The sequence below is a fragment of the Marmota flaviventris genome, chromosome 10 (genome assembly GCF_047511675.1).
Source record: "Marmota flaviventris isolate mMarFla1 chromosome 10, mMarFla1.hap1, whole genome shotgun sequence".
In the NCBI taxonomy this organism is placed as follows: domain Eukaryota; kingdom Metazoa; phylum Chordata; class Mammalia; order Rodentia; family Sciuridae; genus Marmota; species Marmota flaviventris.
In genome coordinates, this window is record NC_092507.1 from 10,369,497 (window position 1) to 10,397,483 (window position 27,987).

Genomic DNA, 27,987 nt, shown 5'->3' on the forward strand with positions numbered 1-27,987 from the left:
CAAACGCTGGCTGGAGATGTGCGGCGTCTCTCAAGTTGGCGGATTTTGTGATCAGCAGATGGGAAAGAAAAATAAAGACACAGCACCCACAGCAGCAGCTGTTGTCACCATGTGAAAGGTATCCTCCCCTCCCCCTTCCAGAGGCTCTGCCCCTTCCCTTTAGACCAGCTGGAGACTCATCATCCCGCACGCAGAGGGCTGGGATGGCCAAGGCGAGGTGCCTGCCCCTCTCCACGACCCGAGCTCCGTGAGTGATCTATGGCATCGTTCTCCTGCCGTCTTCTTGAGCTTTGGGTTTCACTGCCAACAGCCTGGTCTCCTGGGCCTGGCACTTCTTGGCTGTGGGCATGAAGAGGTTACAGCCGCCCTGGAGCCTGCTGGGCTGAGTTAGCACTTCCCTCTGCACCCAGGATCTCTCCAAGTAACAGCCCTTTTGCATCATGGAAAAGGGGTGGCGGCGCGGGCTGGGGGGCCCCCTGCAGTAGGTGGCCGCAGGGGCTTCCACCTGTGTCCTCTAGCCCCCCCGCTGCCGGACGCGGCGCGGGGAGCGGGAAGGCAGAGGCTCGGAGGGGCAGAGGATGAGCCGGGGACACCGGGCGGCCGAGCCGAGCTGCAGAGCGCCCGAGCTGCGCGCGCCTCTCGCGCTCTCCCCAGGCTGCGGCTGCCGCCCCGGGCGCGCTGGCCTCGGGCCGCGGTGCTGGCGCGGGGACCTGGGAGCCCGGGAGCGGGGCGGCGCCGGCGAGGACAGCTCCCCCGGGAGCCCGGCAGGAGCCGCGGCGGAGCCCGGGCCGCGCTCTGCCTGCAGCGGGCGCCGGACCCCGCCTGCGCGGCCGGGCGGAGCGGCTCGGAGGGGGCCGCGCGGCTTCCGCGGCCAGCGGCCGGCAGACCCGGGTCCCAGGCACCGAGGAAGCCGCCCGCGTCGGGGGGACTTGGATTTGTCTCTTACATCTGACTCCCGCCGCGGCGCTCCGGGGACTCAGCCCTCACTTGACTGGTGTTTGGCAGAAACTGCGGGGACAGGGTGGGCAGAGGAAGGAGCGCTATAAACTTTGGGGGCGGGGACGTTTTCTTGGAGGTGACAAGTAGCCTCAAATCTACAGCCTCCGGGGACCGGGGGTCGAAGTCCTCTGCTAGGATACTCTGCGGGTCTGGACCCTGCCACATGACCAACACCAGAGACCCCAAAAGAGTCATGGAATCCACGCTGGCGACATCCAGTGCTGCCACAGGCCCTGTCACCTTCTCCCACGTCTTTGGCCAGCAGTGCCAGCTCATGGAAGCAGGTAGGAAGCTCTGGGTATGTGCCCAGCCAGTGGGGAGCAGAGTCCTCCTAGAGAGGAGGTCTGTGAGTGCCCCCCATTTATCTCTTCTCCATCCTGATGTCATGTGGGGTGTGAGAATTAACTAGCAGGGACACAACTGCCTGGCCTTTATCAGTTTAAATGATGAAGTTTTAGGGCCGGCTCAGACAGAATGCCACTTGGGCGTGATGAGCCAGGGTCCTTGCCTGTGCTTTCCCTGGCTGGCTGGAGGGTGGGGGAAGGTGCCTCAGGAGGGACACGGTGATGTGCTTGCTGTTGTGGCCATTTTGGGGGGCAGGTGCCAGCCTGGACTGGTCTCTGTCCACCTGCCTCTCTCTGTCCCTGGGCATGATTTAGAGTAAATTAGATGCCCGGAGTCGCCCGCTCAGCCCTTGGCTCAGCCGTGGGCATCCCTTGACCTTTGCCCCTGGCTTCGTTTTCCAAATGGCTCAGGTTTAATTCAGGAGGGAACAGTTGACCTGGGCTGCAGCGTTGGCCCACACCAGCCATCTTGCTAGGAGGTGCCTGAGGTCACAAAGACAGCAGGGGCGGCCTCCTCAAGCCTTGGAGGCCATGAGTGACACTTGACCCTTGCTTACGACTCTGGGACTCACATAAGGACTAGGATGCGTGTTTTCCGGCTTGTTCAGCGCTCATTCGTGCCGCGAGGGGGGCCTTGTGCTCCTCCAGTGGTTTCCTGGGTGTTAAAGTGTTAATCGTGCATTTCGCCTGGTATTTCAGGAAGGTGCTGGGAAGAGCACTGTATCAGGAGTTTCGGAGCCTGAGTTGTTGGGTCCCTCCACTGGTGGTTGCATGATCTTGGAAATCGTAGTCCCTCCCCCCTGCCCCCCGGGGGTGTCTGTCTCCAGCTGCAAAACAAGAAGATGGGACTTAGGGCTGCCTGGTGCTTCCAGGCCTTAGTTTCTTTGTACTCAGAGAAGTGCATCTCAGTGGAGAGGTCAAACTTGATCTGGCTTCTAAGACTGGATGTGAGGCAGTTCATGGAGTGGGTAAGTGAGGGCTCAGAGCTGGTTGCCTGGGTCAAAGTCCCAATTTCACTTGTTAGAAGCTGTGTGACCTCAGGCAAGTTACTCAACCTCTCAGATGTTTTCCTCATCTGTAGAAGGAGGATGCTGGGCACCATTCATAGGGCTATCACAATGGTTAAATAAGTTAATACCCTTTCTTGGGGCAGTCAGTGTGTCTGGGTGTGGAGAGAGGAGCATAGCTGCTTTTGGAAGAGAAGATAGGAGCATTGAATGCCCCCCTCTGCACCCCAACCGGATTCTGGTTTGTCCAGCAGGTTGAGAATCTCCAACTCCATCCGTCTGTGGGATCATTTCCTCTGGAGTGGCCCAGGTGCATCAACTTCCATCAGGAGGGGGGCTCCGGGACTTTCCTGGCCAGCTTCCCCGCACCTGCCTGCCCTGGGTTACAGCAGGGAGGCAGGTTGGTTTCTCACATTCCTCCCCGTGGCTTCCTTCTCTCTTTTGGAGGCCTGAATCAGGTCATGAAATCCTCTGTCTCCTTTTTAAAAACTATGTCAAGAGAGCAGCGTGACATACGGTAATAATGCCCGGTGGTCTCGGGGGAGAGCACTTCTCCCGAAGAACCAACCGAAGAACCACAAAGAGGAATAATTAACCCGAAGTTGAAAGAGCCTGCTCAGTCGGGGGGTGGAAGGGCCTGGAGCAAGCCCTGGCACGTGTCAGCCGGCCATTTGGAGTTGGGCTGGTCCTGCCATGAGATCTTAGATGTGTGTGCAAATTGATCTGCAGCCTCTGGGCTTCACGGCGGGGTTAACCACATCTGCTCCCCAGAGAGGGGCAGCTGTGGGTCCCCAGTATTCACGGGCCCCCACTGTGTTCTGCAGAGTGTCAGGCATCACAGCCTGAGTGGAGCAGGGCTGGCCCTTACTCGAGGGGTTGGTGATCTGGTCGGTGGTAACCATGATCATGCTGAGGAAATCAGACACAAAAAAAAATCCGATTTTTCAATGGTGCCATTTTCTGAACAATCTTTTCATATAATTTTTGAAACCCTAACCAGTTTCCACAGGCTAAGGAAATGCTCTGCGTGGCTTGCAGGTCCAGGTTCATTCTGATTTATCTTTCTCATCCATGCATCTCTCACATCTTAGGGGAAGAAGTTGATTTTTTTCTTGGCAGTGCTGGGGATTGAACCCAGGGCCTTGTGCATGCGAGGCAAGCACTCTACCCACTGAACTGTATCCCCAGCCCTAGAAGTCGATTCTTGAGAATGGACCAGTAAGGAGCTAAACGGGGGAGGGAAGGAGGGGCAGGAGCAGAAAGGGACCTAAAATTTACGGAGCAGGTGTAGACTGTTAGCAGCCAGGGTGAAGTGGGGCATGCATGGGGCCATCGAACTCTGACCTCATTAGCAGCAGTGGGAGCATGAGGTCTGGTGGGGCCGTGGAGGAACGTAGAGCTGCTTCTCATTCAGTCCCAGCCCTGCTGTAGCCACCAGGGAAGCTTGAAATCCCTAGATGGGGCTTGGGAAACCACAGCCCCGGGGCGCACTTCTGGCCCACCACTTGTTTTGTGAATAAAGTTTTATTGGCACACAACCAGGCCCATCCACGTCCATTTTTCCCGCAGCTACTATTGTGGTGCACTGAGAGCTGAGCAGTCGTGTGGCCCATACAGTTGGAAACATTTATTATCTGGCTCTTTGCAGAAAATCTTTGCCGACTGCACCCGAGACCAACATATGTGGCCAGATTGGGGTAGAGAGAATCTGTGGGACCGTGTACGAGGGCTCCAGCCCGAGAGCTTGGCTTCTCCTGATGCCTCCTGCAGGCACCTTCAGTGATGCGGAGTGGCTAGGTTTCCTTATATCCTCTGCCACCACCACCCACCCCGCAGCATCTCACATAGGAATGGAAGATGTTGCTTCAGGAAGCATTTAGGATGAATCTGATATTCCTAATAAGAATAGGCGTGTGCCCGGATCTGTGGCACCTGAGACAGACAGGAGCTCACCAGTCTTGTCTGTTGCAGGTGGGTGTGCTTCCTGGTTAACAGGAGAGGTTTTTCTATTTATTTGTTGGTACTAGGGGTTGAACCTTGAGCATTTTACCTCCGAGTGACATCCCCAGCCCTTTTGAGTCTTTATTTGGAGACAGGGTCTCACTAAGTTGGTAAGGCTGGCCTCAAACTTGGGATCCTCCTGCCTCAGCCTCCAGAGTCACTGGGATGACAGGCGTGTGCCACTGTGCCCAGCTATATGTGAGGTTTTGATGTTGGCAGAGTTAGGATTTGGCCCTCAGTCTTAAAATCCCCAAAGTGTGCTCACAAAAGGCCTCCCACAGGGTTTTAAAGGCTGTGTTGTCTTGCCCACGGCTGTGGAAGACAGAGCAGCATTCTGGATGTTTTAGTGGCTCCTGTGATATTGCTCCCTGCGCCCTCCCCAAGGCCCTCCATCCCACTCCTGAAGGGTAGCTTACGAAGACTCCAGGCATCTTCTGTTTCTGACCCCAACCAACATTTCTTCCCTTTTCTTCTGTCCCCCGCCACAGCCCCAATGTCAGATGGCAGTGACCTGGCTGGGAGGGAGTGACCAGTGGAGGCTGCCAGGCTCAGTCTCCTGCCTGACCTCCTTCAGGTTGGAGCAGAAGGCCACTCTCCCAGCCACCTATTGGCTGTCACCACCCTGCCCACCGTCACCGCTCTGGTTTCTGGACTCCAGGGCACAGCAGCAGACTCAGCCAGCGGGCTCTGACCTCAGAGTGACAGAGTGCTCCCCTCCTCTGTCTCTTCCTGAGTTCCCAAATGTCTGCCCGGGCACCCCTGAGCTGCCGTCTCGCTGCATCTCTGCGCAGGGCTCTGGGTGCATCCTTGGCCCGGTGGCCTGGTGGTGGGGTGAGCCCAGCTTGCAGGCCACGGCTCCTGGGGCCTTGGCCTCTCAGGCCAGGCTCTGACTGGCTAAGCTGCCCCTGGGTCCCTTGAGTTGACCTGCAGCCCATATCCTTTGGTCAGAAAGCATTCTGGGGACTTACTTGGCCTGACCAGGATGTGAGGTCCTGTGTGTCCTGCTGACACGGCAGGATTCCAGGCCTAGCTCAAGGAGGAGGGTGGAAGAGAGGGGGAGGACAGGAAGGGGACAAGACTTTAGCATCTGGACAGCTGGCTGCTCTGGGTAGCAGCTCAAAGCCACTTGCAAGATCCCTTGTTTGTACAACCAGTTGGGGACTGTCCCCTGCCCGCACCCCATAGAACCTCAGCACAGGTGAGCCATGCCTGCCTGTCTGCCTTATCTGTCAGGTGGCCCCTGGAGCTGGGTCTGGCCATCTTTAGACTTTTATCTTGCTCCTTCTGAATCCCTTTCCCCGCCGTTTGCACAACACCAGGCCTTCTGAACACAGCACCTGTTTGCATCCGGAGGCCACTCGCTAGATTTACGACCTACAGGTAAAGGAACTTGAATTGGGGGCATCTGCTGTGAGCTGAGCACATCGTGTGCTTTTGCAAAAGTTAAACAGATGGAAGAGGAGCAAACACGAAAGAGCACATTTCCTAAATGGCAACATGGTTTTAAGGTTTCCCTGTGGATCCCCAGAGCTGGCAAGTGGGACCCGCTTTCTGCCTGGCTCTTTCTCCAGGTGGAACAGTGACTCCCTGTTCCAGAAAGAGGCTTTCTGGGTGGCCAGCTGCCGATACTCACAGAGGGCTGTTTCCAAGATGGTCACGTGCTAAGGGCTCACGTGCCGCCTTACTTCTTCCTTGCCGTATTGTGAAGGCAAGTAAAGCTGCACCCACTTCACAGACGAGGAACCGAGGCCCAGAGAAGGAAGAGTCTCCTACCTGCCTAGTGGCTGGGGAGCAGGCTTCACGTCTTCTGTCTCAGCCTCCGAGCGTCCTGAGGTTGGGAACCGTGCTCTCGGTCATCAGCAGCATGGCGGGGTGTCTGTTTCCAACTCACCCTGTCCTCCTGGGGAGCCGTTAGCGCAGTCGAGTGAGGTTAGGGGACCCAGTGACGCAGTGTGTGGCTGCCTTCAGCCTCTTTCTCCAGACTCGGCTCCTTGATAGCCCTCCTGAGTTGGGGACAGTTCTCCTTAATGTCCCTGGGGCTGATGGAATCGGGTGCTCTTCAGTCCAGGCCCTAAAGGGAAAGCGGCATTGGCGGGCCCAGTGGGCAGAGTGGTGGACCTGTCACTCACTGCTGCCCAAGCGGTTCCTCGCCGTCGGACCTCACACCCTTAGTCCCAGGGTGGGGTCCTGGCTGCCAGTTCTCAGTGATTTCTCTCGGCTGCATGCAGCTGGCCATGCGGGTGTGGTCAGGGATGCCCGGTGGTCCACAGCCTGACCTCGGGAAGTTCCCAGCAGTGGCCACACTGGGTCCTCACAGGATTGGACTAAGCACCGTGTGTCCTTACATCATGGACTGGCGTATTTCTCCACAGAACAACCTGTCCGAGGCAGGGCGTGTTGTTACAGCATGGAGTTAAGAGCTTAATGGTTTGGGTTCAAGTCTCTGCTCTGCCATTCTCTAGCTGTGTGACCTGGGGCAAACTCCTTGACTTCTCTGTGCCACAGTTTCCTCATCCTTAACATGGGGATAACAGTTTGCTACCTCATCCATTTTTATTGAGTCTGACAGTGACTTATTATGTGTAAAGTGTTTGTCACAGCACGGAGTTCAGAACACATTATATATCAACATCTAAAGTCACCATGACTATTTTTTATTAGCGCAGTTTCTCTGTTTTGTTCAGTGAGACAAAGTTTAGTGATGCTGGGAATTGAAACTCTCCCCATGGGCATGTCTTTCTGAGAAGTAAAATGTTGATATTTTTTCCCTTGGACAATCATTGTGGTTATAAAAAAATAAAATGGAACATTTGTTCTTTCCCTGACCCCCCCCAGCCCCCCCCACCCAGGGCCAGGAATCAACAGAGTAATGAAAATAAATTCCCACCCCCTCGTCACAAAGGCTGTTTAAGGAGTGGTGCTCACGGCCCTGTTTGCTTGGGGAGCCGACTGTGTCTCTCTTCTGGTGTCACCGGTGGGTTTCTCGATCATTCTCAAGCAGGTCCTTGTTTCACATTAAATTAAATGGTCATCCTTAATAAGAGGCAGCTGGATAAATAAAATTCAAATAGAACTTCCACAAAACTTGGAGCATCTGACCCCAGGAAGTGGTTCAAGGTTAAAAAGGCGGTCAACCAACGGAAGAGCCAATACTCGGTCTGAAGGAGGGGCCAGGTAGGTGGGGCTGTGGGGGCTGCTGCTCAGGGATACCCCAGGGTGGCTGAAGTGGCCACATCTTCTAAGAGAAACCGGGTCTCAGTTCCCTGCTGAAACCTCCTAATCTGGGGCTGTGCATCACCAAGTACAAGATTTAAAATTCTTCAGGGTCAGACTCCGGCAGCCGGCCCCGCCAGCCGGGCACCACCAGCCTAACCTCTGGTGTGAGCGCTGGGTTCCGGTGGGACAGGCCCCGGTTTCAGGGTGTGTCCAGCATCAGCGACATCTCCCATTCCACCTCCGTGGGTGGGATACCTACCACTCGGCACACGTCGGGGTTCTTCCTGGTGCCTCGGCTTCTCTGCCGTGTGTGGGTTGTGGTAAGTGGCCGTCCCATGAGCCGCTGGTGTTTTGTCCCATGTTGTGGCAGGGATGGGGGACAGAAACAAACAGTGGTCCTGAGGCCCCAAGATGTCCTGATCTTCAACTTGAGGTTGCACCAGTCCAGCATGGCAGGTGGGCACCATCGTGAAGGGAACTTTTGATGGGCCACCCTCAAGTAGCCCCCGGGAGGCCAGCCGCAGAGCCAGCTCTCTGCCCTCAATGGCACCACTCAAGGGCAAAGGGAGAGTGTCTGGACTTGGTGACATCATAGCCAAGAAGGAAGGGAAATGGCCCCTGGTGGGAGGGTGGGGAATCCCAAGTTACCAGGATTCTCTCTTTGAAAGTTCTGGGATCACATGACCAGTGGGTTCTCCAGTTGAAGTTGGCCTCCATTAATTCCAAACCCCCAGGAGGACCTCCAAGGTGCCTTTTCTCCAGCATGTGGGAGGGATGGGCTGAGCCTTCCAGGTGGTCTGCTCTTGGATGTGGTCGGTCGCTCAGCTCAGCCGCATGTGATGTTCTCATTCAGCTCAACGTGTTTGCCTGAGGCCGGTTCCGAGCAGCAGGACTCGATTCCCCCTCCACCGATGGAACTTGGGGCAAAGCCTTCAGCCAGACAAGCTCCCATACCACTTCCCAGATGGAGAGCAGGGGCTGCAGGCTCAGCACAAGCTGGAGGGAACACAGCCCCGGTGATCCCTGAGGGGGGCTGGCATGTGAGGCCCAAGGACTCGTGGAGGGCGCTCCAGGGCAACAGGGACTGTCCGAGCTTGGCACTGCCCGTGTGATGCTGGACTAGGGCAGACTATAAAAGCATCTCTGTGAAATCCTGTGGAGGTGTCCTGGGACCCCCACCTCCCATGGGGGGACATTCAGACCTCAGGGAATCACCCACTCCTGGCTTTATTATAGTCTCAGTCTTTCCTTTGGACCAGTTCACAGCTCATCCATCTTTCTGAGCTCGTAGGGAATAAGCCAGATGGAACCAACACGGAGGCTTTGATCTGCAAAGCAGGTGCATTTCTTTGGGCCTTTATGTCAGGCATCCTGCCTGGTGCCTGTGTGGGCCTTTTGCGCTGACCCCAGGGTCGAGGGCCAGCATGGCTGGAAGGGCAACTCAGCCTCAGACCCCAAGGTCTCAAGTTTCAGCCGTGAGACCTCCTGAAACTTGAACTTTTTTCTTTGAACTCCTTGAAGTCATTATCAGTTGTGGATAGTGTTATGGTTTGGGCACGAGGTGCCTCCCAAAAGCCCCTTCCTGGGTGAGACTGTGCAGGAATGTCCAGAGGTGAAATGATTAGATCATGAGAGCTATAATCTAATGGATGGATTAATCCATTTGATGGATTAATAATTTGGATGGATGCGTGCGTTAGGGCAGGCAGGACATGGCTGGAGGAAGTAGTAGGTCACTGGGGGTTGCCCTGGGGGTGATATCATTCCTGGCTCCTTGCACTCAATCTCTCTGCTGCTGGCTACAAGAACTGAGCAGCTCTTCTCCACCATGTCCTTCTGCCACTGTCGCAGTTTGGCTGGGCACAAATCAGGAGCCACTGAAGCAGGAACAAACTTTATTTCTGAACTCCACCAGCACACTCCACACACGCTCCCCGGGAACTCTCCCGAACGCCACGCGGCTCCTCCAGGAACCACCAACCGGAAATCCCTCCTCCGGCACCTCCCCAACCAATGCCAACTCTCCAGGAATCCCCGCCAGAGCTGAACCCGAACTCAACGGGAACTCCGCGAGAACTCAAAAGTCATCATCTCAATGGCTCGCTGGCGTCACCTCTCAACCACTACTTCTGGCAAAAATGCCATGCGTCATCCCGACTCGGCTGTGGCCCTCAACATGCCATGAAGCTGTCTTACCTCGGGCCCAGAGCAATGGAGTCAGCCAACCACAAGCTGAACCCCTGAAACCATGAGCCCCCCAAAACTGTCCTCCTCTAGGTTGTCCAGTCAGATCTTTGTCACAGCAGTGAAAAGCGACCAGGAGACAGCAAAGATCAGTGAAGGAGTATTCAGAGAGAGAGCAGGGTGGAGGATGTTTCCATCTCTGCTGATCTAGGGGACAGCACACGGGACGTGGGAGGCAGTCGCAGCTACTTGTTGGGAGAAATCCGAAGGGATTTTGAGCAGCTCTGGGAGGGAAGTGCTCCTGGGTACTTGGGAAGACCAGACGTCTTGGCCTTGAGTCTGTGAGAGGTGAATCTGAAAAGATTTTCGTGGTGGGTCCCTCTGAGTCTCCAGGTGGCTACAGATTCAGTCTGTTTGGAGACAGAGGCAGGGTCGACAGCTAGATCCATGTTTTCAATGACGCAGTTGTCAAAGGACTGAGGAGACGGAGGGCATGTGGGCCGAGGCCGAGGATCAGAAGGTGGGGAGGTGGGATGCAGAGCTGGGGGTGCCTGGGGTGCTGGAGGCCAGCACAGCCCTTGTTAACACCCAGGGCTCGTGCAGACGGGTAAAGGAGCAGAATTTCAGGAAGAAATAGGGGATATTAGAGGGGGAGTTCCCAGATTTAGAGCTGGATACTAGGACCAGGCCAGTTTAGCTGAGCCCATCATAGTTAGCTGGTGTGAGCTGCCATGGAGGCCAGATGAGCCTCCACATAGACTGCCCAGTGGGATCTCTGACTGTTTTAGTTTCGTACCGTCCACTATGACCGAATGAGACCAGCTGGATAAGTTGATTCCAAAGTTGATCTCCTTTCTCAACAATTTGGGTCTGATATTCCTGACTTCTGGCTTCTGTTGTTGTTGGTGGCCTCTACTGGTCTTGGGGTCATGGCTCCAGAGGCCATCTGCTTGGTCTATGAATTTGCTTTTACAATCCTGTAAGTTCTGTAGTGTCATTAGAATGTGTCCGGGGTGGATCTAGTTTTATTTATACCATCTGGGGTTTGAACATCTCAGATCTGAGGATTCGTGTCTCCATTCTGCAGAACATTCAGCTACTTATTCCTTTTTTTTTTAATTGGTGCATATTAATCATCCAGAATAGCAGGTTTCACTGTGGCATGCTTAAACATGCACATAACAGAATATGATCCATTTCAGCTGCTTCCTCTTTTGAACGCCGCTTCTCTCCCATCCTTTCTACCCCTCCCTTACAGACATTCCTTTCTGACCCACATTGGACTTCCCTGTCTGAACTCTTTCATATTTCCCATCTTTGCCCTTCAGCTGGGTTGTGCATAATGACTTAAAACACTATCTTCTGGTTCATTAATTTTCTTTCTGGCTGTGTCTAGTTTTCATCCAAACTTGGGCAATCCATTTTTTCACTTAATGTCTTATTGTAACCTTTAAATGTTCTGTGTGAGTTGTTTTTAAATCTTGCAGGCACTCTTTTATGTCTTTTTTTTTTAAATTTTAAGTAATCTCTTGTCTCTATGGCTCTTCATTTTATCTTTAGCCATTTAAAGCCATATTTATCGGATACAAGAGTTTCACAGTCCATTTCTGTGGGCATAGTGCTCTTTGTCTCTGGCTTGTGTCCAGGATAACTATTGCTTTGTGTGCATTTCGAGTTTACATTTGGAGTTCACGGTTTTGGGTTTTACCTTGAAATACCATCAGTGTAGGCAATGTTGATTTCAGGGGTGGGAATTTCCTCAAACTCCCAGGTGGTAAAAACTTGAACCCAAACCCGAGGTTGAGGGCGGAGGAGGGGTGATGAGTTATTCAAGGAGGTTCCTCCTCCCTCCTCCTCCTCCTCAGTGCAGCACTTAGACTGAGACACACGAGCTTTCTTATTTCTTCTTGCTGTGTGTGTGTGTGTGTGTGTGTGTGTGTGTGTTACAGTCCCGACAACTCCATCCCAGCACACCTAAGGCCTCGTTCCCTCTCTCTGTGGCCACTGAAATGCTAGCTTCCGTTTTACCAGATCAGCAAACGCCTCTGAGCAAAGCCCCAGCGTGTGAGGTGCACTGTCACCCTGGCTTTCCATTTCACATTTCTTCTTGTTTTGTGTGTGTGTGTGTTCGTTTCTGTGGCTGCTCTAACAAGTTTTTACAACTTTGGTGGCTTGGAACAACAGATGCTTCTTCTCTCACTGCTCTGGAGGCCAGAAGTCTGAAGCCAAGATGTCACCCCGGCCCCGGCCCCAGCCCCTTGCTGGGGGAGAGTCTGTTCCTCATCCCTCCCAGCCTCCAGTGCTGCTGGCGTGCCTCGGCTTGTGGTCAGATCATCTCAGCCCCGGGGTCACTTGACTCCTTCTCTTCTGGGTGTGTGGCTTCTCTTATCCCTCTTTGGTCTTTTAAAGACATTAAACATAGCACTAGGTGCCACCTAGACCATCTGGGAAAATCTCATCACTAGATCCTTGATCACATCTGCGGAGACCTTTTCCAAATAATGCAACCTTTCCAAGTAGGGATCAGGATGCACATATCTTTTGAAGGCCCGTTTCTCAGCCCACCATGGTGGAGTTCCCGTAGATGGAGAGCTCGGGTTGGTGATCGAAAGGACACCCATGATATTTCTAAAGGGCTGACTGTCTTTGTTCCTCTGAGTCAACCACATTCCCTGGAAAAGAGATGCAAAGACTCTCAAGGCTGGAGAAAGAAATCACAACCCATTGGGGTGGGCTGCTTCTCAGAGGGTTGGAGGCTGAGGGTGTTGAGACCTGGGTGCTAGCTTGTGCCAGGGAATGACACTTCTAAATTGCTGTGGGACACAAAGGCTGGGCCTCACTCATGCTATGTGGACACTGCTGTGGGGAAGGTTGGCTGGGCTGAGTTCCTCTGGCCCACCTCCCCTGTTCTTCCATTTGCCTCTGCCCATTCCCAGCTCTGTCTCCTGGCCTGTGTGTGTGTGTGTGTGTGATCGATCCTGGTTTCTGCTCCTCCTTGACCCATGACCTCTTCCATTTGGACAGCTGGGAGCTGTCTTGAGCCTGCTGCCTATCATTCCCTTTGCTCCAGATACTGGACAGACACTCTTGGGAACTCGGCCTGTACCAACTGGGCATCACTAAAACCTGAGCAGAGCCAGGTCCAGGGCTGACCACTGTTGCAGAGCACACCTGTACAGCCACAGGTGTCCAGGAAAGAGCCACAAGCTTTCCTGGAAATCCTGTCCCCATACAAATCTGCACTCTGAGGGCCGGTCAGGCAAACTGACCCCGAGCCTGGTGCGTTTATGTGGTTCTTTGGAAACTAAGACCTAACAGAGTGGATGAAGACGGCGGCGGCAGCGCCTGGTGTCCGTCCTCGGGTGGGGTGTGCGCGGTTATGGCTGGTTTCTCCGCTCCCTTGACTGGCAGAGGGAGGAAGGACCCCATGGGGGCAGTTTTTGTTCCTGCCTCTCTGGATGGGGTATCCTGCCCTCAGTTAGTGGCTGGAACCTTGATGGCAGGTGTTTTCATAGCTGGGGGTCCCTGAGAGGTCACCTCCCCTATGACGTGGAAGTTTCTAGGATCCCAGGGGACCCTTCCAGGCCCGGAGTCCCACTGAAGGCCAGAAACCTTGTCTTTTCTAGGCTTGGAAATCAGTTGGCTGCTGTGTCTCCATAGTGGGTTGAGAGACCTTAGGGGAGCCTGGCAGGGTGGGCTGGAGGACCTCGGGTCCTAGGGTTGTTAAACCAGCTGGGACCTTGTCTAGGGCTGCAGGCCCAGAAATGGTGGCCTGAGGGGCAGGACTTAGGACAAGGCCTGCTGAGGGGTGCGTACTGGTGTGTGAAGAGGTGTCTGCAGTGACCCAGCTGCCGTCACCAAGCTCCTTACCCAGGAGACTCTCCAGTTACCCCTCATGGGAGCCACGGAGGCTGTTTCCTGTCCGGCAGGCCTCTCGCCAGCAAACCAGACTTCTGCTGACCTTATGCAGTCTCCAAATGTCTTCTGGGAAGTCCCACCCTGAATCAGCCTGGCAGCCTCCAGGCTGGATGCTGGCAAGAGCTTGGTCTCCCTGGGAGAAGTTTCTGCATGGGTCAGGGAACAGCCTCTCTAACTGGGACACTTTATGACTTGGATGGTGACCCTACTGCTTATTCTGGGTGAGGTTGTGAGCCTGCCGTTCACAGGAAAAAGGAGAATGTGCTCATCCTAAACTGGAGTTGATGTCCCCTGTGAGAACCCTGGGGTCTGGAGGGAGTGATACCAGTTCACCGACTGGTCACTGGGGTCCACAGTCATAGGAGACTCGGCAGACAACGCAGAAGGCTCTAGCTCCCAGCTGGCCTGCAGAAGCTTAATAATTTAAAGCTCCAGCCACCTTTTAGCAGCTGGCCAATTTTTCTGCTGCAATAGAATTCCTGAACTTTGCTTTATACTAAAGGCAGTTTATTTTGGGGCCCATCAAAAAAACCCATGACCGGGGTAGTTCAGGAAGCTGGCCTGCCCGGGAAAGACGGAGAACATCAGTGTGCCATCCTGTGGCCTAGAGAGCCTCTCTTGCCTGCTCTAGCAGAAGGACCAGCCATTTTCTTTGCAGGGTGGTGGGGAAGGTCAGGACAAAGTGAGGGGGTTTGAAGTAGTCCACTCTGTCTTGCACAAAGTTCACTGCCGTCCGTGGCTGAGGCTTTGCTCCGTGGCCTTGATGACGCTCCGGCCAAAGAAGCCCCACCTGGAAGAGATGTATTCCCCTGAGGATTAAGTGTTCTTTCACAATCCAGTGTGTCAGGTGGTAGCACCCTGGTTGTCCCCGATTTAAACAAGAGTTCCTTTGTGGCCATGGCACTTGGGAATGGAGCCGTGGAGCCATGGCGAGACCAGAAGGCGGCCAGGGGCCTTAATAGCTCTCCTTGGTAAAGTGTTCATCCCTGATAAATGGGCCCTGGGTGGCCATCATCTCGTCCCTTGGGAGACTCGGGAATCATGGGGCCTGTGCTTGGCAGTTAAGGGTCACGACCTGCTCACGTGGTGTCATAGGCCTGAGCTGGGTTGCTCAACTTGTGTGTGCAGAGGCCTGGCAGAGCTGCTGAGGCCCTCCGTGAGCAGGACGAGAGCACAAATAAACGCACGGTTTTGAAGATCAAGGAGAGTGAGAGAGAGCAAGGGACCTCCCGGCTGCTTTCTTTTGCAGAGAGCACAGAGCCGTGCGTTTGGATCTCCTCCTGGTTCTTGTGACCAGCAGGTGGATGAAGCCTGTGACCCAGGGCAGGTGGGCAGGTGGGCAGGTGCTCGCCAGTTCCTGAGGGATGTGCCTATAGAAGAAGAGACGGGCCTCTGGGTGGAGTTTGGGCATTCAGCTTCCTAGGGACATGCCAGGTCATAATGCATGTGTCCTGATAATCCCAGCATCCAGGCTGGAATTGTGGGGTTGGTGACGAGCTCTTCAATCCCACTGGTTCTTAGGCAGTTGACGCAGTGTGTGTCTACAAGCCTGTCCTGGCAACGTCAGGGACGATTTCACTTAGGGGTTAATGACTCTGTGTTCACCTCTGTCCTGCCGGGGTGCCTGGAGATAGAGCCAGGCAGAAAGGTCTGTGCACCTGCGAGAGGCTGTGCTGCTCTCGGGGCAGGGAGACGGGGTTGGGGGGAGGTCTCGCTGTTCCCTAGGTGATGGGGGGAGGCTCCAGCCCAGCCTTGGAGAGAAGAGGGAGCAAGAGTCAGGGGGACGCTGCCCGCATCTGTCCTCTCGGTCAGGCCCCTTGCTCAGCTGGTTCCTACTGACATTTTCACAGAGTCACAAATCAATATTCAGTGCTCGGGCTGATTTAGGATCAAATGTCTTTCTTGGCTTCTTGTGAAGGGAACCTGGTTTGAAGATGCAGTGAGATTAATTAAGCATTTATGAGGGGAGGATACGGCTGGCAGCCTTATCGGAAGATTTGTTCCGAGTTGAAATCTGTGACAATAAGTTGCAGGGACGGAAAGACAGAAGGAGACCAGAGGCAGCTCCAGCCCCATTTTCTGGGCTGGCTTCTTGAAAATGCTACAGATATCGAGGCGCTCGGAGCCCTCATTCTGTCTGGCGGCAGCCCTCGGGCCCATCTGTGCTTCGGAAGCCTCACCAGGAAGGGCCTGGCGCTATCCCCCCAAAGCGGACATTTGACTGACTCCTTTAGGTGGGCCCAACGCCCGATCCAGGGGCTTTTCCACCAGAGAGAGGTTTGTGGAGCAGATTCTAGGCCATCGGGCTCCCTCCAAAGGATGCGTTCTCCTGCTTTCTGGGGCCAGAGGGGGACATTGCTGATTGCAAGGGTTATAATGTTTTGTCCTTTTAAAAAAAAACTCACTCTGTAACCCACCGTGCAATGTACACCACCCAGAAGGCCAGGCAGAAGCATTTTGAGTGTGTATGTCTATTTTTCGTCACCTTTGCCATATAACACAACTTAGTATATTATATCGTATGTCCTTGAATTAAAAATATTATAAGGCATGATGTAGCTCTGCAAGAAGGGAAGGAGGGGCTGGTGAAGACAGTCAGGTGCCAGAAGTCCAGCTTGGGCTGGGACCCCCAGGAGTCCCCTCCAGGGGAGGCCACAGGGGCATAGGAGAAGTTAAGGGCTCGGGTTTGGCATCAGATTTGAATTCAAACTGAGCTCTGCTATATGTGGATCGTGTGACTTTGGTCATGCTCTTTTCCCTCATTGTTTTGACTGTCTGACCCACAGCTTTGTATGTCAAAGGCGATGGCAGCGTCACGAGGGTAGGAACTATGTCAATCACATAAAAATGCACCGACCCTGTTTGAGACCTGTGTGCTCAGAGTAGCCGAAGCCCAGCTCCAGGCACCGGCCACACGGCGTCCTGGTGGAGCTCATGGCCTGTCCCAGACCACTCCACCCCGCACCTGGGCCAGGTCTCGCTGTCGGTGAGCCTTGGCACTGGATTCTTTCAGGTTGGAAGAGAATCCTGCTGTTTCCTCTGCATCTAAGGAGCCCGCTGTGGCTCCTCCCTGAAGCCCTGGTGCTCTCTGGCCACCCTGAGCAGGTGCTTTGTCAGTTCGTCTGTGAACTCGGATTCAGATAAACGGCCACAGTAGCCGGGGCCACTTGGCAGATGAACGGGCGCTGGTTAGCATACAGCTGTCAAGTGACTTCCCCTGGGCTGAGCTCCTCTCCCACCCACGTTGGCAGGAAGAGACTGAGAACTGGGAAGGGCTGGTGCCAGCAGCTGCAGGGTGGGAAGTGGGGGAGGGAGACTTACATTTAAACAACATCAGCGGATGATGTGCTGGCGGATTCCCTTATCTATAAAATGACGCCTGTCTAATGCAAAGTCCACGATTCCCCCACGATTCACCCCTAGCGAGCATCATGGAGAAGCTGAGGGAGAGCGCAGGCCTGTCCTGTGGTGCTCTCCTTGGGCCCTGGAAAGCGCTTCACTGGAACCAGAGTGTTTCCCTCCCATCCTGCTGACCATGGGGCCGGACAGTGGATGTCCCCAAGATCGCATGAGAACCGTGAGAGGTCCTTGCTAAGCACCTACAGTTCCCCAAGCCAAGGTATTCTAGGGCGTGTGGAGGAGACAGAGCCTGGTGCCCGTCTGCTCGGACGGACAAGCATCTGGGACAAGAAGAGCCCAGCTAGTTGGAGGGAGAGGGGGACGCTGGCATGAGTGCCGGGAGAGTTCAGGGAGGTCTCTGGGGAAGAGGAAGACCTGTGGGGGGTGGAGGATCTTCGGGTGGATCTGCCTCTTTATGTAGGGATCTCAAGCTCCCCAGGTCTGCAGGAGAGCTGGAGCTACCCCTGCCGGCTCAGAAGGCCAGGGCCAGGTGGCTTGTGGCCCTGTGAGCGCAGGGATGGCTGGTTCTTCTGACCGCCCCTAAGGCTTCCCATCTCCAGCAGGTGGTTTTTACAGGTGGGAAGGTCTGGTTTTCTTCCGGCCACAGGGAAGAAGATGGCTGGGCCCAACTGCCTGCTGTCCTCTTAGCTGGGACTTGTTTAGCTTTTCGGCTCCAAACCTGCTTTGGTGGGAGAAGAGACCTCAGAGGGGATGATCCTTTTTGGAGTGGTTTCCTGACATCTGAGGGCCTGTTTGCCCAGCAAGAGCCCCGAGAAGCTCCTGTTTCTGTGGTTGGAGAATCATTAAGCCAGTGCAGAGTCTTCATGTGGAATCCCAAGTGGGCATCACGCGGGGCCCCACCTGAGACCTGCTGGCCCAGAGGCCCGAGAGTTGAGGCCCAGTGCTCAGTTTCTACAGGCTTCCAGGTGGTTCTGGAAGGGCCTGAGAACCAGGGCCCTGGGGTTTGCAGCACCCAGATGGCTGCGACAGGAATTTCAGACTCTACTCATGTGTCAAGTGCTCATGGGGACAGGGAACCGCATCCCAGTATGAGCAGGCATCAGGACGGTTGGGTGCTCATCTGGGGGAGCCAGACTAGCTAAAGATGGCACAGGGCCCATTCGTGCTGAGAAATCTCACTGTTGCCTTCCTGCCCTGGTCTCCCTGTTGGGCAGGCTCTGAGCACATCACCCTCCTGAGCATCCCTTTCCTCAACTGGGACCTGGGCTAATTTTGTTGTTAAGATGTGTGTGAATGGCTCAGAACAGGACCTAGCACAGAGCAAGCTGAGCTCCTGGTGTTGGTCACTAAGGGTCCTGTGGTCGGCAGAAGTCTCCGATGGCTGCGGGGCTGCCAGCCCCTGGGAGCGGGATCTGTGAGCATCGTGGGATGTTGCTTCTTGGATGAGGTTGTGTTGTGTGGCTAAGGTGATGGCATGTTCCTCCACGATCACATGACCTTGTGTGACTCCTGTCTGGCGGGCTAGGGGAGGGCCTCCTGCTGACCTGGGCAGAGAGAACAGCCACGCGGTGAGAAGGTCACATGGCAAGGGCCTGCAGGTAGTCCAAGAAGCTGAGAATGGTCCCCAAGAGGCAGGGAAATGGGGATCTCTGTCACACACCCACAAGGAAATAGATCCTGCCACCAACCCAATGAGCCTGGAGGCAGATCCTTCCTCAGGATGTCGATGAGACTGTGACCTGAGTGACCCCCACTGCAGCCCTCGAGGCCTGGAGCAGAGGGCCAGTGTGTGTGTGGACCTCTGACCTGAGGTGGAGATAACAGAAGGTGCTGCCTGCCAGCTGCCGACTTTGGGATTTGTGACCTAGTAACAGAAAACACAAGCACCCGTGTGTAAATACAAACACAAGGATGTGCACTCACACGCTATGGTTTAGATATGAGGTGTCCCCCAAGAGCTCACGTGTGAGACAATGCGAGAATTTTCAGAGGTGAGATAATCAGATTATGAGAATCGTGACCTAATCAGTGGATTAATCCACTGATACGGATTAACTGGGTAATCCAGGTGCTGCTTTCCTCCTCTCCGTCCTTTTGCCATGATGTCCTACCTCACCTTGGGCCCCGAGAGGTGGAGTCGGCCAACTGTGGACTGAGACCTCTGTGACGTGGTGGGAGGGCATCCCCCAGATGGAGGCGAGGGTGTGTTTGACTGAAAGAGGAAGCGATGCCCAGAAGCTGGCTCTGGCTCTGATGCCATTCTGTTGGGTATTTTCTGATCTTCTCCTGAATCTATCGAAGACCCTGCAGGAACTCTGTCCAGAGAGGGGCTGAGCCTTGACCTGGCCAGTAACCCCCAAACTGCTTAGTGTAGATAGTAGTTGCTCAACGACTGCTGTGAGTATCATTCACCCCCACCCTGCCCCAGTCTGCACTGCTACGGGCCAGGCGCTGCACATACTGAGGTGACCAGAACAGTGTCCCGAGTTGTTGTTCAGAAATAGCAGAGGAATCGGACATCAGTCAAACCACACGGCTCTGCATCGTATGAGAAATCACAACCACAGAGCGTGCCGTGAAAGGAGGTGGCAGAGCGTGTAACCAGGGTGCTAAGTGGCAGCAGAGGTCAAGAGACCCTTCCTCGGGGAAAGAATGGCAGACGAGGGCTCTGAAGGTGGCCAGGCTCTGCCTGGGGAGGCTGTGGAGGCTGGTCTTCCTTTTCTTTCTCTTCCCTTCCTGTCTGTCTATCTCTCCATCTATCTATCTTTCCAACCCAGGAGTGCTCCACCACTGAGCTACGTCCCTAGCCTTTTTTATTTTTATTTGAGTCGGGGCTCACCACGTTGCAGAGGTTGGCCTCAAGCTTGTCGTCTCCAGCCTCTGCTCCTGAGTGGCCGGGACAGCAGGTGTGCGCCTCCACACTGGCCCGGCAGAGGACTTTCTAGGCAGAGGAAGGGCCCTGGGGCTGGAGGGAGCATGGCCCCTGGAGGAGCAGGAGGGGACCCCTGTGGTGGAGGCAGAGGGGGCTACAGGGAGGAGGCGGGCTGGCTCTGGGTGGGCACCCTGGGATGGGAACAGGGAGGAGCTGGTTTTCGGTTTCTGTGGATTCATTGTGAGAGTCTCCGAATGCTCCCTCAGCCAGGCTGCCAGGCTCCTGCAAGTGAGTGTGTGCCCTCGTGCACGCGTGTAAGGTAGGGTAGCTCCCTCATGGTTAACAAGCTGTGTGCTGGCGGAGCAGATCCTGAATGTTCTTAACACACACAGAATAAAAGTCCGTGAGTGGCTGGATGTCAGGTAGCTGGATTTAATCGTTTCACACTGTAGTGTCTGTGTACAAGGACATCAGGTCGTATGCTGTAAATGTGGACAAATTTTGCTTGTCAATTTTGTCTTAATAAGGAGGGGTGGGGGGAGGAAATGCCATTCTTCCATAAAAGGAAATAAAGTGAAGTAGGGCAACCCCTCTGCAGGGGCATTCCCGCCACCCCCACCCCAGGAGCAGAACTTGTCTCTGCGACTCTTGCCCCTGATTGTCTGTTCTCCACTCACCAGGCGGACCGAGAGCCCTCCTGGCATCTGTCGTTTTAGGAAAGGTCTCTGTCACTGTGTGTCTTCTTTCACTCCATCTCAGAGTGGCCATGGCTGTTTGTCCTGGGTCAAGTTGGCCACCTCTGTACCTCGCTGTCACCCTCCAGCCTGCTGACTTATCAATTTCCCTCCCTCTGAAGTGACCTGGGTGTGTCACTCTTCTCTCTCCCACCAGCATGCAGGCCTCTTGGAGAGCAATCTTGTCCATTGCTGTACCTGTGTGCCTGGACAGTCCAGTCCAGGGAAGGAGCCCTGTAAATATCCAGTGGCTGATGCTAATGTCCTGGGGTTGCTGTGAGCTGCCTCCAAGAATCCCAGTGGTCCCCAATTTCCATCTGCTACCAAAAGAGTAACCCAAATACATCACCATTAGGCCCACTTCACCTGTGTTGGTGGCGCTACCGCCGTGTGCCAGGTCTTCTTGGAACTAGGAGATGGGGTAGGAGATGAGCTGTCCTCCTGAAGTCTGGAGCCTCACAGGGAAACAGATAATAAAAATAAACAAAGTCCTTAGCAAGGCACTGTCTTGAAGTAAAACAGGACTGGACATGCAGCTCTGTGGTAAAACACGCCCGGGTTCAATCCCCAGAACCACCCCCCAATACCAAAAGGAAAATAAGCAAATGATGCAGCACGTTAGAAAACTCTGGGGGAAAGGAAAAGTAGCAAAGTTCAGGGAGTTGGGACAATGAAGGGGTTGGAGTGAGACGTGGCGGGCAGGTGCCTTATTAATGAACTGGTCAGAGGAGGCCAGGCTGGGAAGGTCCTGTGTGAGCCAAGTGTGACGGAGACGGGGGTGAGGGCGTGGGGGGTGTCTGGGGGGGGGCTCCCCAGGCAGCTGGAACCACTGGAGACAGTTCCTGCTGGCTTCAGGCACCAGCAAGGGGTAGGACAGTGGAAGATAAGGACAGAGAGATAAAGAAAGGCTTATAGACCACCGTGTGGACCTGGGCTCTTGAGCAAAGGGATGGCAAGTTCTGACTTCTGGGTTTTAAAGAACCACTCTGGCTTCTGTGTGGGGAACAGACAGTATGGGCAGGAAGACTAGCTGCCAGTACTTCAGGTGGAAAATGATGGCACGCGTGCGCACACACACACACACACACACGCATACACATACATGCACTCAGTATACACCTAATGATTCCTACCTTCAACCACTCTGGGAGCAGGAACTGATGAAGGTCAGGACTCTGGACGTGGTTGGAAGGTGGCTTTAACAGAAGGTTGGAGAGGCTCCGGGAGAGGGCTCTGGCGGGACTGTAAGGTTTTGGTGGGCACAAATTGGAAGGGTGGTGTTACCCTCAAAGGAGCTGGTGAAAGCTATGGAGAGAGAAAGTCTGGGCAGAAAGTGGGGTCACTTGGAAATGTGTTGGGCTAAGAGGCCTGAGGCCCTCCAGTGCAGGAGGTGAGAAGGCGCTTGGAACCCAAGCCCAGGTGTTCCCAGGATGCGCTGCAGATGAGAATTGGCAAGGGGGAGGCACACAGATGGGACTTGAAACCTCCTTTAACATTCTTTCATAAAGATTTTTTTTAAAAAAGTGATCCATTTAACAAACTCCTTTATTCTGACATTTTTCTTCTTGGGCATTTTGATATCCGTATGTTCTTTCTTTTTTGGAATAAGGTTGGGATTAGATAATGGGCCTTCCTAATGGTCTGAGTGAGCAAACTTACCTTTGTCCACACAGGGACAAGGGGACTTTAAAATCAGAAGTGTCACACACACACATCAATGTCCACTGATTGAAGTATCAGCTCAGTGCGGTGTCACAAAGAGACCCCCGTGTGTCTTGATTCCGCTCACCAAACATGGCGCTATCTACTGGAAACTCTCCCCATACCTTCTTTTGGTCATTTCCTCCAGCTGTCCCCCCAAAGGATCTCTATCCTGACTTCTTACAATGTGATATAGTTTTTCAGTGGCAGAGTCTTGCCTCATGTGCATGAAGTCCTAGGTTCAATTCCCTGTACAGCAAAAAAAATAAAAATAAAAATAAAAAAGTTTCTTTGCCTTATAGTATGGTATAACCTTACCTATTTTTGACATCAGATGAATAGAAGAAAAGAATATGCTTTTCCTTTTGCTTAAATGATTGTGGGATTCATCCACGTTGTGTGTAGCGATAGCTGGTTCTTTTTCATTGGTATTTGGTATTCTGCTGTTGAATGTAGCACCCATTTAATATCTCCTTTCTACTGTTGATATTTTTGTACATTTTCCAGTTTTTTTTTGGTCATTGTGAAAAGAAATAATGCATTCTTGTACAGTTTTCTGGTGCACAGGTGCCCACACGTCTCTAGGAACCAAACTAGATCGCAGGGGGTGCCTGCATTCAGCTTTAGATTCTGTCTTGCAGAGTGGGTGCACCAATTCAGACCTGCGTGAAAAATCTCGGAGAGTTGCATTTGCTCCACACAATTGCCAACACTTTGTATTGTCTGCCTTTTCTGTTTAGCCATTCTGGTGGGTAGGGAGTGGTAGATATCCACTGGAAACAAATTCCATTTGCGTTTCCTTAGTGAGTAATGATGGTGAGTATCTTTTTAAAGTGGCTCTTTAGGTGTTTTCTTTTGTGAAGTGTTTGCTCAAATTTTGTCCATTTCTTTTTGGGTTATTTGTTTTTTCCTTGCTGAGTTGTTGGAGTTTATATGTCGTGTGGATGCCAAGCTCTGGGCCACAGACATGGTAATGTGTCCTCCACTCCACAGCCTGTTCTTTCACCCTCTGAAGTTTGTATTTTGTTGTTGTTGTTATTATTTTTGATACCAGGAATTGAACTCAGAGGTGCTTAACCACTGCGCCACATCCGAGCTCTGTTTTATTTTCTTATTTTGAGACAGGGTCTTCCTAAGTTGCTTAAGACCTTGCTAAGTTGCTGAAACTGGCTTTGAACTTGCAATCTCCTGCTTCAGCTTCCTGAGTTGCTGGGATGACAGCAACAGTGCGCCACTGTGCCCAGTTCCCCTCTGAAATTTTGACAAGAGCAGGAATTTCTAATTGTATTGTAATTCACAATATTAATTTTTTCCTTTATGGGTGGGATTTTCGTGTCCTGTTTAAGGTCTTTGCCTGCCCTAAGGTCCAAAAGCTATTCTTTCCATTTCATCTTTTAGAGGCTTTGTTATCTTACCTTTTTCTTTGGATCTAAAAGCTGCCTGAAATTGACTTTTGTGTGTGGTGTGACTTCGGGATCATGATTCTTCCTTTCCCATATGAACATCGTATTGACCCAGAGCCACTTATTAGAAAGATCATCCTTTCCTCTAGGACCTGAAGGGTCCCCTTTCACGAATCAGGTGTGTATCCATCCATCCACGTGTGGTCTGTTGTGGACTCTTCTGTTGACCATTCATCTGTACTCACACCACAGTGTTTTTTTGTTTGTTTGTTTGTTTTTATTTTTTAGTTGTCAATGGACCTTTATTTAATTTATTTACATGCAATGCTGAGAATCGAACCCAGTGCCTCACACATGCTAGGCAAGTGCTCCACCATTGAGCCCCAGCCCCACCACCATGTTTTAATTGTGTTTTTTGAGAGCCTTGATATCAGGGAGTGGGAGTCCTGCAAATCTTCTTGGAGTCTAACTAGAGGTTGGCGAGCCAGGCAGGTGTAGGATCTGGTGGCCAGCTCGGAGGACGTCAACACAGCCTCTGGAATCGTAACCACTGACCTTCCTGTGTGGTCCCTGTGTCCGAGACCCCTGCCAAGCTCCCTTATGCACTTTCTCAGTTATTCTGAGGTCTTTGTTGGCCAGGGACGGCTGACATCAGAAGAGGACCCTCAAAGTTAAATTTCCCTGTACTTGGCATTTCCAGAGTGCATTTAATAATCAATTTATCAATGAAAATCCTCCCATAATTTGATTGGGACTTTACTGATTCACTGTCAATTTGAGGACAATAGTTATGTTTTCAGGATTGAATCCTGTCACGTAAGAGTCAGCAAATGTTTTCTGTAAATGTCTCACTATGTACTTTGCATTGTGAGTGTCTCCCAAAGGCCCAGGTGCTAGAGACGTGGTCCCCAGTGTGGAACTCCTGAGAGTTGATGGGGACTTAGGAGGTAGGGCCCATGGGAGGCCCTTAGGTCACTGGGGACATGCCCTTGCAGGGGACTGTGGGACCAGGGTTCCTTCCTCTTCCTCTCTTTTGCTTCCTGCTGATGCCACACTATTCCCTCCATGAGGTGCTGCCTGCCCACAGGTCCAAAGCAGTGATCCAATTGCTCATGGACTAGAAGCTCTAACACTGTGAGCCCCAAGACATCTTTTCTCCTTATAAGTTATCTCAGGTGTTTTGTCATAGTACCAGAAACCTGACTAACACAGGTCCTGACAGTAGTATTTTAGACTTTGCAGGCTGGACGGCGTCTACCATGGCAGTGTGGGAAGCAGCCCAAGGCCATGTCGTGAATAAGGGTGGCTGTGTTCCAGTAGAGATTTATTTACCAAAAGAGGCCTTGGGCCAGGCTTGTCCATCTCTGCCATTTGCTGACCTGTTCTCCTCTTGGGCAGCCCCTCTGAGGTCTTCCATGTTTTCTTATTCTGCAAAGTCCAGAAGTCTGGGGATGGCATCATGTCCCCTCCTCGGGCTCCGTCCTGCCTTGTTTTGTAGTTTATTATCTTTCTATAGAGTCTCCTTGAGGTCCTTGTTATCCGGTCCTTGGTGGATGTCAGAAAGGCCCCTCAAGGTCAGCTTGCCGTGGCTGTTCTTGGCACGTTGCCGTGAGCCATTCATGGTCGGGGACTGGGTCCTTATCACTCTCATCCCTGGGTGGCTTATTTAGGGTCTCACACACAGAAAGGTGCAAGACTTTACTTGTGTCCAAATCTGATGTTAAAAAGAACTGAGAAAGAGGGGCTTTTGAAGCTTCCCTAGAGGGGCCTGGGCCTGGCTTTCTCTGCCGGGTTTTGGGAAAGCCCCTGGCCTGCACTCTGCTCTGCCACTTTATGGATCTCTCCTTTCCCCTCTTTTGTATCCTCCTTGGAAAGTTCTGGATCCTTTGGGTATGAACACGTCTACATTAGGCCTTGGGCCACCTCAGAGCCAGGCTGGGAGGGGTGGACAAGAACACGGCGGAGCCTGGCCTGGGGTTGCCTTCTCTCCTGGAGTCACAGCTTCACACAGAGTCTCTGTCATCTTGAGAAGATGTGACTCAGCAAGGCGCATCTGAAAGCAGACGGGGCTGTCAGGGGCAGCTGGCGTGAGGACTCCGTCCGCCTGCACTGCTTCCATCTCCGGGATCAGCCCAGAGTCATCCTCCAGGACCTCCCAGCTCACGCCAAGGCTGGCTCCCTGGGGTGCTCATACGTACTCTCGGTGGAGTGTGGTCAAGCTGCTGTGGTTTATTTCTGTGGTTTAGTGCTCAGAACATTGGCACATAGTAGGAATCTCAGAGTCCAGCTGGGGAAGTTGGCAGGCAGCCAGGTGGACGGGAGATGTTGGGCTCAGGGATGTGAACAGAGCAGCAGAGTGGCCGTGGTCCATGTCCTGTGTGTCCCCAGCTTCCCTGGCCCGCGCCGAGCCCTCTGCAGACTGTCTTCAGATCCTTGCCATCGCAAAGTGGCTTGAGCCAGTAGACAGCCCTCATGGTGAGTCCATGTACATGAGGACTAAAGTCACCAAGGGGCGAGTGGGGCTGGGCTCAGTGTTAGGACTGCAGTTAACATCTTTAAATACGTCATTTTTTTAATGGAACAAGATTTAAGTCGGGAGGAGGGTATGAAAGGGACTTCGATGTTAGTGATATTCTCTTTTATAAAATAAACTGAAACAAATATGGTGCACATTTTAATGCAGGGTGGTATTTCTCTCTTTAAAAACAGCTTTATTGAGATTTAATTCACAGATGATACAATCCACGTGTTAAAAGATACCACACAGTGCTCATAAGTGTATTCACAGGCATGGGCAAACATCAGCAAGGTCAAGGTCATCTTCGTGGCTCACACGCCCTGTACACTCCAGGGACCATCCTCCCGCCCCTCCAGCCCTGGCCTGCCCCTCGGATCTGCTGTAGATGTGCCTATTCTGGACTTTGATGTAAACGGAACCCTGCATCCTGTGGTCCTTCTGTGTCCCACCTCTCTTCTCTTATTTGCATAATGTTTTCCAGGTCCATTTGAGTCTCAGGGCTCATTCCTGTCATGGCTGGAAGATTTCTCTATACTTTCCTGAGGTTAGGAAATCTTCCCACCTGGTGAGATAATCTACTGTGCTTATGTTGAAGGAATATTCTCATCTGAGAGAGCAGCCAAGGAGGAGGGGCGGGGGGGCGTGTTGGTCCAATTTTAAATGGGGGCGGTGGGTGGAGGGAGCCTCTGCGCGGATGTGACGTTGGGCAAAGATCTGCAAGAGCGGAGTTTGTGGAAGAAGGTGCTCAGGGCAGGTGGGGTGGCAGGCGTGGAGTGTGGAGGTGGCCCGTGGGCAAGAGGAGGCAGGAGGAGGCAGGTGGAGAGGGGCAGGGAGGGGGCTCTAGAGATCACAGGGGACTTGGTAAGGCAGGGGGCTGTTCTTATGGGGACACTGGGAAGTCGTGAGAAGGCTTTGAATGGAGGGGCCTTTGCTGATGTGCAGGTTCAAGGTCCCCTCTGGCTGCTGTGCTGACAAAGGGCCTGAGCACTAGAGGACAGAGGTGGGGTGTCCAGTTGGGAAGGATGGGCGTGACCATGACTTGTACTTGGTGCATGGAGGAGTGCCCGGACTCGGGATGTATCTTGTGAGTGGCGCACACAGAACTTGCTGGCGGGTGTCATGCTCGGGGGAGAGAGCCACTTGTCTGTTGGGGTGGGAGGGGGAGGAGTCGGTGCTGTCCTGCAGGGGCTTCCCTGAGTGGCCAGGGATGTGGTGGTCATTGTGAGAAGGCGGAGGCTTGGAAGGACAGGCGGGGGGGCGGTGGGGAAGGTCAGCGATCTGATTTTGACAACGTCCTCTCTCTTCCTTCATCTTATTCATTTCCAGAGGTCTAGGTCCCACTCAGCCCCAATTGGCTCTTAAAATTAGTAGGCTTGAGTGTCCGAGGGTAGCCATTTCCCTCCAGGAAGCCTCTGGCTGCCGAGTCTCCCCACACCCGGCTCGGGTCCTGCCCCCTCTAGGGCTCCTCGTGCCTCCCTGTGTCCTGAGCCTCCTGTCCCTGCCAAGTGGGCCGAGCAGGGGCCACACACCAACCTGGCTCTGGCCTGGCTGGCGGAGCCTGCAGATGGGCGCTGTGCATCCCCACTGCTGGCTGAGTGGGGTGTCACCGTGAGTCTGGTGACACCCTCCCTCCATGACCTGGAGGTGCTCTCCTTCCTCACTCTGAAATTTCCCAGCTCAACGTTGGGGACAAGGATAAGCGAGGCAGGCTCCCCACGGGGTCTCTGGCT

General features: G+C 53.4%; 1 protein-coding gene across 2 annotated transcripts in view; it reads left to right on the forward strand.

The window, feature by feature from the left end:
* Positions 1 to 340: 340 nt before the first annotated feature.
* Kazn (kazrin, periplakin interacting protein) overlaps positions 341 to 27,987 on the forward strand; it is a 952,488-nt gene continuing 924,841 nt past the window's right edge. The window contains exon 1 of one of the 2 annotated variants that reach the window (XM_071617362.1): positions 341 to 1,283. In XM_071617362.1, the coding sequence (XP_071473463.1) occupies positions 1,163 to 1,283 (121 nt within the window). In that variant the 5' untranslated portion in view covers positions 341 to 1,162. The remainder of the gene's footprint in view (positions 1,284 to 27,987) is intronic. The other variant, XM_071617364.1, reaches the window with a different exon arrangement.